The sequence below is a fragment of the Notothenia coriiceps genome, unplaced genomic scaffold (genome assembly GCF_000735185.1).
Source record: "Notothenia coriiceps isolate Sejong01 unplaced genomic scaffold, NC01 NC01_scaffold00003306, whole genome shotgun sequence".
In the NCBI taxonomy this organism is placed as follows: Eukaryota; Metazoa; Chordata; class Actinopteri; order Perciformes; family Nototheniidae; genus Notothenia; species Notothenia coriiceps.
Genome location: NW_011336007.1, coordinates 302,342 through 317,528, shown reverse-complemented (window position 1 = coordinate 317,528; position 15,187 = coordinate 302,342). Strand labels below are relative to the sequence as shown.

At 37.5% G+C, this 15,187-nt stretch overlaps 1 protein-coding gene across 1 annotated transcript; it reads right to left on the bottom strand.

Annotated features, from left to right (window-relative positions):
- Positions 1 to 2,220: 2,220 nt before the first annotated feature.
- hhat (hedgehog acyltransferase) lies at positions 2,221 to 11,278 on the bottom strand. The gene is made up of 9 exons (XM_010766358.1): positions 11,159 to 11,278; positions 9,862 to 10,008; positions 9,705 to 9,769; positions 9,324 to 9,437; positions 9,035 to 9,229; positions 7,629 to 7,841; positions 7,074 to 7,251; positions 5,072 to 5,222; positions 2,221 to 2,260 (listed from the first exon to the last, which is right to left on the bottom strand). Exons 2-9 carry the CDS (start codon positions 9,980 to 9,982, stop codon positions 2,221 to 2,223), a joined length of 1,077 nt encoding a protein of 358 aa, XP_010764660.1. The 5' UTR covers positions 9,983 to 10,008; positions 11,159 to 11,278.
- Between the last annotated feature and the right edge of the window lie 3,909 nt (positions 11,279 to 15,187).

Below are 15,187 nucleotides of genomic sequence, written 5' to 3'. Positions count from 1 at the left end.
CATCCTACCAAACCTGGGCCTAATCGCCAAAACACCATTTCATTCACTTGCTACAAACTGTCATCATTATGTTCATTTATATAATGTGACCCGATAATAAACATGTATTCCATACATCACGTCTCTCCTGAGTGAACTGTCTCTTTGGTGATTGGTCAACCGCTCAGAGATGTCCCGCCCATTAGCCTATCACGTACAATGTGTTGAAGTGCTAGCCAGGAACGTGGGTGTTACTGTATGTAGTGATGTCACTATGTTACATAAACAAAAGATTCCAATGGAGGCATGTGTGTGGGAGAGAAATGTAGCCGTTACAGACCATCACCATGCACAAAAACCCACTACAGGTAAGGGAAACACAATATCCCATTTAAAATCCCTTTTTTTCGGACTCCAATGTTACACAATGAGATGCATAAGCACTGAAAAGGTGAGGTTTTTATGATATAAAGTTGTTACAGTGAGAATTAACAGAATTTTTAGCTGTAATCAAAACATTAGTAAGAACCAGGTAATAATTTGTGACGAAAACTCTATATCACATCATTTTTGGTGGTCCTCAATATTTGTGCTACAGGTCAAATGTAGCCCACTTCCTAAACTGAGTTTGGTCATTTTGTCATAACATTTCCCATGTAGTGAAAAAGTGACTTTTAGCAATGTTTTGTCATCTTTAAGTGCAATCATACCCCTTCCTGGCTCAATCCAAGCCTCCATTTATTAATTTTCACATATTTTCTCCCAGATCTCCTAATTTATAGCAGCAATAACTCCAGCATTAAGAGCTCTTTAGTTGTCTGATAAGTGTATGAAACAGAGAACCTGAGCAGAATAAATGCAGAAAGCCTTCAGGAATGGTGAAGAATGAGCCACTTAGCTGCCCAGGGAGACGGGGTGTCAGTGAGTCATGTAAAGCACATCATTTAACACCTACGCTCTCATCTAGCGCTCTTCAGACAATTTCAACAGAATTTCAGAACTCCATTAAAACCTCTTTAAAAGCGCTTTCACTCGAAGGAACGTCGGGGCATTGTGTCATGTGTATAATTTTGCATCAGCAGTTGCATAATTGCAAGTGATCCCATTAGGCGGGAGAAAACAATTTCCAATGGATTAAAATGGAAACTAGCATTTGCAATTTAAATTAGAGGTTTTTACGATTAATTGGAGCCCTTTTAGCCATCTGATATGCTGAATTTAATTCTGAACTCATCTTTACCTTCTGAAGAGCAGGTGTACATGTACGTCATAAGTGTCAACACAAAAACTAATTAGCAAACAAAAACTGAGACAAGGGAACATTTTACACCGGATAGCACTGTGTTTTCTGACAAGCGTGCAACTGTGGCATCGCCTTGATGTAGCAACCTGCCTCTAGCAAGCGGACCATAACCTCCCAATAGGCTGCGTTTATCCAAGTGTGCATCATTAAAAAGCAGACAAACTAATAACAGCGTTGTCCAAATTACAAGTGAGCAAACACACAATGCTCCCATTACGTATGCACATATTAAAAAAGGAGGCATTTCTCCAGGGTGCGGAAACGGTAACAGAAGAACTATTCACCAACAACAGCCAACCTCATAATCATGAGAAAGCCTTCATGCAAATGAGGCGTCCTCGTCCATTATGATAAAACACGCAGGCAGGCAGCTGGAGAGTGGCACCTTTTTAAAGGTTATTCAACTGACAAGTTCAATGCCCCGCAGGAAACAAGCTCTTAATAGTAAGTGTGTGATTAATAACACATACAGTATGAGTAAACACAAGCTAGATATGTAGATAGACGGATAGATAGATAGACAGATAGATAGACGGATAGATAGATAGATAGATTGACGGACAGACAGACAGATAGATAGACGGATAGACAGACAGACAGATAGATGGATAGAAAGATATATGTATAGAAGCTAGATATAGATAGACAGAGACAGACCGACATACAGCTAGATAGAAGGATAGGTGTATATATATATATATAGATGGATAGATATTTAGAAACTAGATACAGATAGACAGATATATTGATATATATATATAGATATAAGAAAAGATTGATAGAAAGGTAAATATATAGAAGACAGGAAAACGGACAGATAGACAGATGGAGGGATAGATAGGTTATTCAAGAGTTGTTATTTGATTTAGATAGCATTTTTACATTTTAAGTAGTCATTAACATCTGAATTAGTCCGTCCACCACTCATGAAGTGCCTCTTACCTGATGAGCCATCGATACAGACCGGCGTCAAAGTGCCTGAGAGTGGAAAAAAATAAATAAAAGAGAAATGAATATTGAGTCTAACATTTACATAATAATAAAGCACTGAGTGAGAAACACCTGAGAACTGGGCCTTATATAAATACACTCAGTATGTGTGCACGCTCTTTGTCATTAAGATGATTAGAACAAGTGTTTTTTGTGTTTTGCTGCAAGTAAACTGAGGCTGTTTGCGAATCAGTGGACAGCTTTATGCATTCCATCAATGTTGTCAACATTGACCAGCTCAGCACACGGGCCGGATTGGAGTGCATCGGTGTCAGCACATTGGTCGATCCGCATTCTTACTGCAAAGCCGAATACACTGCCTTCCATCTCAATTGTATGTGCTCTGAGTTTAGAGAGCAGTTTCTCAATGTTAATGAACTAAAGGAACAGAGGATGTTTGCTGTAAGAAAGTCTTTCCTGCATGGTAATTGCAAAGTATAACATATGGTTTTTCTCACAGTTTCTCACTTGCTTGTAAGCGCTTTGAGCACCAGGAAAAGCACTTTATAAATGTAATGTATTATTATTATTATTATTATTATTATTACAGTAGCACTGATGTGTTTTTCTTTATCAGAATCAGAAACAGCTTTATTACCAGGGGTTGACACGTAGGAGGAATTTGACTTGATGTCATGGTGCATAATGTTATAATGTTATGGAATCAAAGGAGGTCTGCATTTACTTCCATGTTGTAAGCCTTGTTCATACACTCGGTCAGTTGCCAGTTTATTAGGTATATCCAACTAAAACTAATGCAACAAATCCTGCCTTCATGAAGTTTATCATTTTAAAAGGATGTTTATTTAACTTTAATACAAATGTATCATCCACATAGCTTCACTATTATATTTTGGAGGATGTAGTTTGTGATGCAGTTAAGCTGTAATGTATTATACTAAGAGACATTTTAGTTATTTAGCATCCTCTAATAAATGTAATTAGGGTGGACAATGTAATAGAAACAGCTGTCAGTTTAATAAAATACAGTTCAACAGCTCCACAAACTGAAGCATAAATAATAATGCATTTTAATAAAGTTATATTCAAGGTAGGATGTATTGTAGGACGTTGTATTACAGTCGACTGGTTTTATTGTATTTAATGAGCTGGTAATTGTGTATATTACAGCATAGTTCACAGTGTGTCAGCAGTACCTTTTCTGTGTGCTGAATATTTAAACACAAATGACACAAAATGTTCCCCATTTGTTTTACCTGACTGACCTGAATACTAAATTTAAAGCAGTGTCTTCGCTGTCTTTCTATACTTGAATTCTTGCTGATTAAGGTACTTTATCCCAATATAACAAGCAGTACTGCAATGTGTGTGTTCCTTTAACTTGAGCAAGTGTGACCCCTTCAGCATGAACCAGGCATAGTCCTTCGCTTGGAAGTGAAAGTGTTAAATGAACTTCATCACATTTTACAATTACCATGAAATGTACTTTTAAAGAGGTAGGTGGGACAGAAATAACTGTGTATGATGTGTGTGTTTCGACAATCTCATGCTTAATGGGTGTAGCATAAAGGAGGGACAGAAAACGTGGAAAATAGCCCTTTTCAACCTGCACAGGAAGGGGAGGAGATAAATCAGAAACACCTGTGAGCAGAGGGAACGGAAACATCTAGCAAAAGCATCGAGGGGATCAGAAAGTAAGGAGAGTAAGGAGATAACTAAGTTTTAGTTTCTGGAGATCTCCACTTATCCAAATGACTAACAGTGACATACTGTATATAAAAGTAGAGTAGCAGTTATTCTATGTAGCAGCTGGATTTCCTGGGATTATAATGTATTTATCCTGGAGCAGGTTTGGATACTCTAACTCCCTCTTTGACCTGCTGTTGGACCTAAAGTAAGGTCTCCTTCCTGTCTCCAGGCTTCTCATATTCTCCTGCTTCATGTTAATGTGCCCTCAGCCTAATTGCATCTATTTTTGCCCTTTTCCCCTGCTCATTGCTCCATGGACAGTTTATTTAATTAAGGGACAATTGACTTCCGCCTCATTTGAAGTTGGTTTTTCGTTGATTTAATGGACATTTTCTGAGTAAGAGGCTCACAACTGTTTGACATTTCATTTATTTCGATTATTATGTGGTTTAATGGAGAAATATTAAGTTAAAGATGTCGGTTTCCTTTTTATCTTGTCTACTTCTGTAAAAGGCTACCAAGGTTATCTCTCCAAACGATTTCAATCAATAGTTTTGAATGGACTAGGACTATTCTGATGTCTGGAGCCCAATTCTTACTTACTTGAATATTCAAGAAAAACCAAGACAACAATATAATTAGCTTGACCTTAGTTTTTGACTGAGAAGATGACCTTTTTTCACGGAATATGTTCCCTTCTGACACACATTTTAAGTGGCAACCTATTTGGCGATTATTCGTTTTTTTTAAACACACAGATGTTTTTCTTTTCATGATTTACTTTGTAGACTACTTAGCTGTTTTTACTTAACAAAAAACAACATCATGTAGCCTTCAAATGTAGGACCAACTCCAGCAAAAAACAAACCATTTTAGCTTGAGTCTGAAAGAATGATATAATGTTCCTGGTGCAGAGGTGACCTACAGTATTGTTCTGATTGCCAGTAATGACAAAATGACACAATTATCGGGGCCCTGTCTGAATCTTATTGCAAAAGCACAGTGAGCACTTGAGGCTCTTGACATTTCCTTTACCTCAAGAATACCAAGGATGCTAGCTCTCCTGTCGCTGAGGGAATGCTGCGGGACCAATATAATAGCACATTTATGTCAGGGGTAACTAGAATTGTTTCTGCAGCTTGATCTTACCTCCACATCCCTGTGAAACTGTACATGATGCTGACACAGCGAGGGAGCTTTGGGGGAACTAGTTGATCCATAGAAGCCAGCATGGATGGAAAGCCGAACAGAACCAGATACTTCACAAAGAAAAACTGGACAAGGGCCAGCGCCAGACCACCTGTGAGAGGGGGAAAAGTAATGTTTATTATGTAAATGATCAAGAACAGTGCTCTTTAAGGATAGGGATAGTTGTATACTAAGAAAAATAAACAATGACTGTCAAACTGCTCAGCTCACTTTATTAATTATTGAAGTCTATTGTATTGGTTGGCATTGGGAACAGCAGCTGATGTACTATGTGCTACATTTTAAACCCTAATGAATACTTATCCATAAATAAATTATAATTTTATGAGAGTTCCTCAGATGCTTTTCAGACTGCAAACCACTACTGTGGACTTTATTTTAGAATAAACTGGTTAGTTATTGTTTTTAAGTTTTAAAACAGGTGTTTTGTATACCCCAAATTCACTATATATATATATATATAAAACACCCTCTATTATAAGAAAGGGAAACACTTTAATAAGGAAAAAAGGGAGGAAATCTCAGGAAGAGCAAAAAAGGAGGGATCAATAGGTAGAACTTGGCAAACAAAGATTGTGCTGACATTTAATAGCTGCTGAGAACAGTTAGGCTGAATTGCAAAAAGGAGGCCAGTAAATTATAAAGATTCCGATTCTATACCTGTTTATGGCGACGACGGGGGCAGACAGTACAACGACGAGTGAGTAAATCACTGTATTAATTAATGGATAAGTAATAAAACTTGAAAATTCCAGAAGAGCTTCACATCTAAAATAGGATCAACACAAGACTGTGCATGCAGAGTACTTACGACCAGTGTCCTCCTGAGTAAATCACTTAAAGGTCCCATGTCATGGCCATTTCTACTGATCATAATTCCATTGTTGAGGTCTACTAGAATAGATTTACATTGTTCAATTTTCCAATATCACATTGGTTTCTCATACAGCATCTCTGTATAGTATGTGTGTTCACTCTCTGTCCTAAACGGCTTGTTGGAGCTCCTGCCCCCCCCCGTCTCCCTATGAGCCCACTGTGCTCTGATTGGACAGCTCGCCCACTCTGTTCTGATGAGTCCACCACCGTTACAGCAGAACATCAGTGATTATGTGTTTCAATGGCGTTAGCAACCAGAAAATGACACCAGTAATGACAAACAGATGAGAATGCTGCGTGGAGTCTGGGTGCCGTGTTGGCGGGACGTTGCACGGCTCAGACAGCGTGAGCTGGGTTACTGGTGTGCAAGGGGGCTGCAGCACCCCCATCTGCGAGGCTCCACTAGCACCCCTCCCAGCGCTCCACGGATTGGTCCATTTGGACCAATGGGTCCATTTGGATATGGTCTCGTCACTGTACCCAGGAAGAAAAAGAGAAATCTCCAACGAGGCGTTCTGGAGCAGCATAGACAGGTCTTTTCTGTGTTAGAGTTTTACTCGTTACAGGGTGTACTTTGAGGGTTTGTGACTTTGCAGACGGTTTACATGCATACAAAGCTAAATAACACACAAGGGGACGGGTAATAACCAGAAAAGCATGTCATGGGACCTTAAAACCTCCCAAAAATAAAGACGCCATGTTTCCTGCAAAGACTCACAGGGCCCTTACAGAGGATTTAAACTATAACTTTGGCAATTATTTCTTACATTTTGGAATCAACAATGCAAAAGCAAAAAAATACATTATCAACAAACACCTATTCTGTAACTTTATTTAAATATAAACACAATCACACCACAGAGTATGACAACTCGAATCAAGACCATTAAGTAAAACTCTTATCAGCATATCTGACTTTTAAAGCCAACTAAACACTTTGGGGTAAGGGGGAGTAACATGTTTTAAATTCTGCACCTTCAAAACATCTGTCTCAAGTGGCTGGCAAACATTAAAGCTAAAAGTAATGCACATAGCAGCCAAAAATACACACAGCATAAACACTTACCCAAGGCCCAGGGAGGGAGGATCTCTAAGTATGTCTCATTAGATTGGATGGAGTGCATATACATAACATGGATCATGTATTCCGCGAGGCACCACCACAGTATGATTCGTCCTGATCTGAGCACCAAGTAAATGGCACCAGATTTGTCCCCGTCACACTCCTCAGCAGGCCTTTGCATCTGCAAATGCAGAAAGTGAGTTGTTGTTAAAGGTTGCTGGTTGCATCTTCACTACAAAAAGAACAACACCAGGTTTTTAAACAGAGCAACCATGTAGTATGAACACGTATAAATCTACTCCAAAGTTGGGTATAAAAACAAGCAGGCATAACAAGTTAGTATTATAACAGTGGATCAAATGAAGGGTTAGCTACTCCTCTTCAAATCTGGTAAAAATGTAAGTTATAATTCTCATAAATGGCCCACCACTGATTGTCTACTATGTTTTTAAAAAGGTGACCTGAGATCACCTGCACTTAGGAGCAGCAATCAGCCGCCTCCAGACAGTAACAAGAGGCAATTTCAACAGTTTAATTTGCTTTTGTTTGCACTCTTACCTGCTCAGTGTAGTCTCTGTACGAGATAATGGGTCCATTGTAGAAAAAGGGATGATAGAAGGTGTATGAAAACAACCAGCCGAGCTGCACAGCTCCACCACTGTCTGCAGGGCTCCAGCAATGCTCCAGGCTGAAGCTGATGAGGCGAAGTCCACAGACAGCGACACTGAAGACGAGCAGATAGTACTCCTCCTCGGTCTTATACCAGCCTCTCTGTGTAACAAAGAGGAAGGCCAATTATTTGGTATCACATTCCTAGGGAATCCTTATATAATAGTGAGAGTCTGACACTATATGTAGATATGCTTTTAAAAATAGTTCTTATATGCTTATAGATATGACACATTAAAAAGGGGAACATTAGCAGATTACAGCATAAAACTGGTAATGAAGATCTGTCAAGACCTACTAATAAGCATATGTTTGAGACAACTTTTAATTAGGTCTGCTTAACAGCATTGGGAATTGTGGTTAAACACAGGACTCAGTCTGTGTGCAACTGTGTGCAATCGTGTTTGAGCAAAGGAGGCAGGTCTTTTGAAGCATTTACAGGTCTGTCAGGTCTATTTCACATTTCCAACCATTGTAGCATAGTTGCCTGGCTATAACCATGTTGATGTGTCAGCTAATGTGCAATTAAAGGGTATTTATAGAATTGTTCCACATCTTCCCAATTCAATTCAAACAGTTTTTACCTTCCAGCTGTAAATACAGTATTTGGGCAGTCAATCAGCTCATAGATCCTTAAATAAAATGTATAGGCTATCATGCATATCAAAACCGGAGGAAGATAAAACAACCCTAAATGTACTAAAATAAAAAAGAACCAGTGTTCATAATAAAAGATAAATGAAGACATACATTGAGTCCTATAGTCACATTTAAACTGAATTCAAATATTGTTTTGTCAGTCAATTATCATCGTTGTGTGTTTACATGCGTTAATCCTCAGGTATTACTGGAAATACCAAGTGTAGTATCCTTTCAATAAAATTCACTCAACTTTTATCTTATAACCGTATTCTTGTTATTGTGTGCCCTCTTGTGTTCTTTGAAAATATGACATGCAGTGAAGATTAAAGGTAGATGAAACAGTTAGTATGCATGATCAAATCGAAATAAAAAATGGACAGTATCATTGCAACAAAGAAATGATAAGTTCAAGTGAATTTGATGGTCAACACAGATGACAGACTTTGTCCACCCTATCTTTATAGCTTATTTTTTGTAGCAGATTCACAACATATTGTATAAGTTTTATCCTTTTAAGGACCGACTGTATTTTTCTTTCATTACAAGTAAAATAGTAAAGACACATTTAAATGTTTCTGCTATGTAAAGATGTTTTTTAGATGTCATCCGTCCAAAATCAGGAACAAATAATATCCATTTGACGTACAGCCTACCTGGATCTCTTGTAGTGGATGGATGTGAAGTGTGGAGAGCAGCAGAAGGTTGCAGCACCATGACAGAGCAGGTTTTTGTAATTGGGCCACTGAAAACGACAGGCCCACATGTACCAGCAGCACGCTCACACCTTTAATCCCCAACACACTGCTGGCTGCTAAGAGGCCATATATGGTGAGTGCTGGCACCCTAAACTGTAAGAGGAAAACATAAAAAAAGGATGTTGCATTGAGTCATCTCTTCCCTGATAGCAATATTCCACTTCACAGATCGGTAGCAGTTTCCTACCTTGGGATTAAAGATTCTGGTCAATCTTGATATCACACCATGACCAATTAGAGTCCACAGCAAAGACTTCTTAGCCCATTCAGTCCAGAAACTCCACTCAAAGTCAGAAAGGTCCTGACAAAAAAAAACTTAATTATGGCACTCTAACTCACACCTTAATTACATTTATTAAACAAATGAATGCCTTTCAAAAACTTGAAAAACTAAACTGAAACACACTTTAAAAGGCTTTCCGTGACACATAATAGTGAATGAACTAATAATAGTATATAATACATAATAGTTCACTCTGAACTCAAAACAAATAATTTTTTCAGTGAGATGCACAATAATGTGGGTAAAGATCGGGCTTTAGATCAGTAATTTCAACATTGAACTTACCCTTTTAAAACCCTTGACAAGGCCTTTTTCCAACTGGAATCCTCTCTCTAATCCTGCTTCATGCTCTGAGGTACAAACCAGGAAATAACAGTTTATATTTTCTTAAACTTTTAAAGTTCATTGAACCATCATACAGATGTCTGTCCATCTACCTTACCTTTGGAGAACCTGTGCAGTTGGTAGAAAGAGTAGAGATGTGAGCCTAAGGACAGCACCCAATATGCAAGGATCTCTGTCCTTGGCAGAGGGGCCAGTTGAGCCTTTGATTTAGATGTCATCAGGGGAAATCACTGCTATAGTGCACCTATAATGAAGTGAGTCAATTTATATCCCGTACAAACATTAATTAGCACTAACAAAAAGAAACATACAATATATCACATAAATGTGGTATTGAAATCTGTTTTTTCTTTCTATAAAAAAAAAAGTTGAAAGCTCGATCAAACTGAGACTGGTATTCTTTAATACATTAAACAATTCACGATTATATTTCCCTTTTTTAACATAAGCAGCATCAACCGGAAACTCTGGGAACATTTCTGAACATCAAAAACAAACTGAGGTAAAATTGCATTATAGCCAGATTAGGTAGGTAATTAGATGTAATGGTAGATTATGTTACACTTTTAATACAAGTTATACAATGTTAAATGGTTTCTGCTGTTGACACAAGTAGCCAATGGCTACGTAAACCTGTATAAGATGAATGTGTTGTGTGTACAGTGGTGGAATGCACATTAGGCATTAGGCGGATACATATTTAGAGGAAATAAAGCACTTTTCAGTCCATAACATTTATTTAGTAACTTAGGTTCTGTGCAGATTGTTATCATGTATATGAACTAACTAATATGAATATTATGTAGTATTATTGTTATAGATTACAGAAACGTTAGTTTAAAACAATCCACCATTTTCAGCTGCTGCATCTCATCTGTAGCCTACTACTTTTGGCATTTTAAGTACATTTTGGCGCTAACACTGGTTCTTTATAATAACATTATTACTACAGTACTTGTACACTGTATTGTTGCATTACTTTACTTATTCCACCACTGATATGTATAATTTTCATCGTTAAGTACCTGTAGCATCGTCAGGAATATGCCAACCGGTTGGCATGGCAATCACATGCCGTTGCTAGGTAACACTGCACCCAGCGGTTGCTGCTGACTACGACGTACTAGTTCACACGGGTAAAATAAAGTAGAGTTAACTGTTAGCTACCGTTTCCACTGTTATCGTTTCTGGGCATTTTATTGGCGTTTGAGAGAATTACGACACCACTTAAACCAAGTCGGCGTGTGTGCTCATGTTGTTGTGCTAATTTGACCATTATTTGTATTCCCAATTTGTTTAGGTGAGCTGAAAACTTCCGTAAACTCTCCAGTTGGAATGGCAGTTAGCTCACGTTAGCTAAGCTAGCTAATCACGTTAACAAGTTGCAGTGTTACCTGATACTACTGCACCGCTGTCCATTGCAGTGCTGTAACGTGTAAACAGCACTGTCTGAAAGCGCTTGGACCAGAGGAACATAACGTTAGAACAATCCGGCATCCAACATTCAGAGGTAGAGATTTCTTCTTCTTTTTCCTTGATTTATTCCATGCAACAACTTTTTAGAGCATGACCGCCCCCATCTGTGCAGGAGTGGCTTCATTATGCCAGGAAAAATATGATGTAGTCAGTGGTTAAAAAAAACTCCTTTACTCAGTGGTGGAAAGTAACTAAGTACATTTACTCAAGTACTGGACTTAGGCACACATTTGAGGTACTTGTACTGTACTCGACTATTTTCAGTTGTTACTGCTTCATACTTCCACTCTACCACATTTGGGAAGCAATTAGATGTATTGTTCATATTTGCTTACTAGTTTCTTTATAAATTCAGATTTTGACACACAATAGTAAACAATTTTACAAAGTAAAATATCATTATTATTAATACAAACCATCAAAAGTGATATTTAAATAACTAAAACCATGAGTGGGTTAACAGAAAATGTATTGGCAGAAATTCTGCTAACATTATTTATACAGTTCTAGCTTCTTGAATGTGAAGATTTATTTTAAAATATGTGTTTTGTTTTCTCTGCAATGAGTACTTTTACTTCTAATACTTCAATTACATTTTCCTAATCATACTTAAATAATTGTACTTAAGTACCATTCTCGATGAAGTACTTTTACTTGAATTTGAGTATTTGTAAAGTACTTTTACTCAAGTAAGGAATCTGAATACTTTTTCCACCACTGCTTTAAGAAATACTTAGATTTTAATTCAATGACGCCTATTTAGTCTTAANATCTAAATCTGTATAGCGTGTTAAAGGGGCCATTATTATACTAATTTTCATTAAAGCATGTAAACATGTCACAGAAGAGGCAAAAAAAACAATATGAACCTGAAAATTAGTATAATAATGGCCCCTTTAACACGCTATACAGATTTAGATTTTCCCCCTCATATGTCACATACACGCTCATTAGAATATACCGCCTCACATGTAAGTATTTCCACCCACGACTTAGCAACTACCTTTTCCAAAGACGCACTATATATTTTTTCATAGAGCCAATCACGGACCACAGACTGGGCTTTTCCAGGAGGGGGGCTTTAAGAGGCAGCCATTAGACAGAGTGTTCAGACAGGGGTGAACACAGGTACATTCAGACAGAAAGAGAAAAATAATGTGTTTCGTCAACATATAAAAGCTTATAAAGATGTTCTAGTACAATCCCAGAATACACACATGAACTAGAAATATTAGCATAATTATGACCCTTTTTAAAGCAAGGAACAAAGTACACTGTGTTTCTCTATTAAAGCACAGAAACTGACAATAACAGTTGCAAGACTAATTCCTCCTGCCAGTCTCTGAACCTTGTCTGCATGTTGTCTGCACCATCTGCTTGAAATAGTAAAGTGTTACATAACAAATTGATTACTCACTCACACATTCATGTACATGTCCAAATGCTCAAAGTTTGATTACCATCTGTTTAGGATCCATCTACATCTCACTAATTTAAATAGACGGATGGGTTCTCAGTGTGTTTAGGCATTCAGTTTACTCTTGCCCTACCACTCTGGTTCCTCTCCATCTGTTTCTACTTTCATCCTGCATGCAAGCTAGCCACTCTATTTAAGGCTCAGAAAATGCTGGCTCATCTTTCAGTCAGGAACATTGATTATCCACAGGGTGGCTGAGATAATTAGTTCCCAGCTCAGCAACAAGACATACTGTAACGTGATGTTTGTTTCTAAGTGTGCTGGAGTGATTCAGCATGAAACAGAGCAGCTTCTCTCAATATCTGAGGCCATTTCTCTTCACAGCATACACCACAATCTTTACTGATTGATGGGATATTATACGCATCATGTGGGCTATTTTTATCACTGCATGAAGTGTAATCTCATTTAAACCACAGTAGTGGGTTATGAGATATATATTTGCTTGTTTTTTTTAACCAATATGTTGAAATCAGACATTACCCAACCAAAACAAGACCTCACTAGAGTTATGGAAGACAAAAATCAATTTGACAAAGAAAATGGGTTAACTATGTGTCATGGTTTTGGTGCAAATCATAACAACCACTCTGGAATCATTAACCCAGTTGCAACGTTATTAACAACTTGATATGATTGATATTCCCGAAAGTGCCTCTATTTTTGCACTACACGTCAAAGCAATGATGATCAAAAACCAATGAACATGAGTATTCTTTGCAATTCTTTGATGCAATGTGGGGCCCTTTACAATTTAAAGGTGACCTATCATGCAAAATGTACTTTTGTACGTCTTTTCTACATGAATATGTGTCCCCGGTGTTCCAGGGAACTCACCAAGTGTCAGAAAACACAACCCTCTCTATTTTCCTCCATACCCAAATCTCTTAAAAAGGGGCTGCAATGGATCTGATAGAGACTGATCCAGATTTGAACACTTCTATCACAGAAGTGGCGCTAAGGCTATTGGGCCAACTCCACCAATCAGGAGGAGACAGCCACGGACATTGCCGTTGGAAAGTGCTGGAGACGCTGTAGTACATATGCCAGGCCTGTAGATGGTGCTGTTCTCACAGAATCAGCCCATGCAAAGACAGTGTTAAATTGAGCGAAATGAGGAATCGCTAAAATGCATGATCTGTTTGGTATTTTGAAAAATAAAAAGTATAAATATGCCTTATAGGTATGGTCCTACACTATATTATTCAAATATAGCATGATAGGTCCACTTTAACTTCTCCAGTATGTGTGTCCTGCCCTCACAAAAGATCTGTCTGTTACCATCCCTGTTATTTTTTTTCATTTATGATCTTCTGCTACATTATTAAGCATCCACACCTCTCAGGTCTTCTGGCACTGGTCGGCTTTTTGTCCCCAGAGTAAAAACCAAACATGGAGAAGCAGCGTTCAGTGATTATACTCTATCAATCTGGAACAAACTATCATTAAAGTGCAGGTCCGCTGCAACTCTCGCTTCTTTGAAATCCAGGCTGAAGACTTCTCTTTTGCCGCTGCTTTTGATTAAACCCAAGACTTTTTATATCTTACACTGCACTTTAACTCTTATTCTTGTATTGTATACCCATCTTATTCTAGCTTGTTTTATTTTATTATATTGGTTTTTAATGGCTGTCATTTTATAAAGAGTTACTATTGCATTATGTTTTTCTTATGTAAATGTTTTTCATTTTTGTGAAGCACCTTGAAGTTTGCTATATACAAGAAATTGCCTTGCCTTGTGTTGGCCAGGTCATTACTTTAAAGGTCACCTATTATGCACTTTTTCATGTCTTTTATACATAAATATGTGTCCCCTCTGTGTTGAGAGACTCAGAAAGTTTCAGGAAAAAGATCCTCTCTCTTTTGGTCCTGATCTATCAATATAAAAACCTGTCTGAAAAGTAGCTGATCAGTTTTTGGCCACTTCGTGATGTCACAAGGTTTTTTGGGGTTGTGTAACCATTAGCCAATAACCAACCAAGGTAACACCGCCCACGTGATCTGTTTGGTATTTCGAGCCAAAAACTTCAGAGATCTATCTGAGACCTATAATTAGGGATGCTCAATTGAATCGTATTTTAATCGCAATTATGATTTTGGCTTGCAACGATTTTAAAAACAACATAATCGAAATAAAACAATTATCTTTTTTATTTTATTTTTTAATATTATTTTTTTATTTTATTGGTTTTTCAGTTGAATTATACTTAAATTTCAGGGTTATCAACTGTTAAAAACATACTGTTCACATTTTTATTGTTTTCAAAGTAAATGGATAATCGTTTTTAATCATTGTGATTGACCCAAATAATCAAGATTATGATTTTTTTTTTTGCCATAATCGAGCAGCCCTACCTATAATGTATTTTTGAAAAATAATATAATGGGGGACCTTGAAAAGAGCTATTGCTTGATTCTGATTGTGTTTAGAGATGTATTCTTTACTGTTATGTACTCGTGTTTCCAGATA

What these genes read in the sequence shown, in the direction of transcription:
- hhat (XM_010766358.1), bottom strand. Translation starts at nt 9,982, where the DNA reads ATGACATCTAAATCAAAGGCTCAACTGGCCCCTCTGCCAAGGACAGAG. An exon ending in ATCCACTACAAGAGATCCAG is followed by an intron (nt 7,842 to 9,034) that starts GTAGGCTGTACG and finishes TTTGTTACACAG; the next exon opens with AGAGGCTGGTATAAGACCGA. An exon ending in CCTCCCTCCCTGGGCCTTGG is followed by an intron (nt 5,223 to 7,073) that starts GTAAGTGTTTAT and finishes CCCCTCTCACAG; the next exon opens with GTGGTCTGGCGCTGGCCCTT.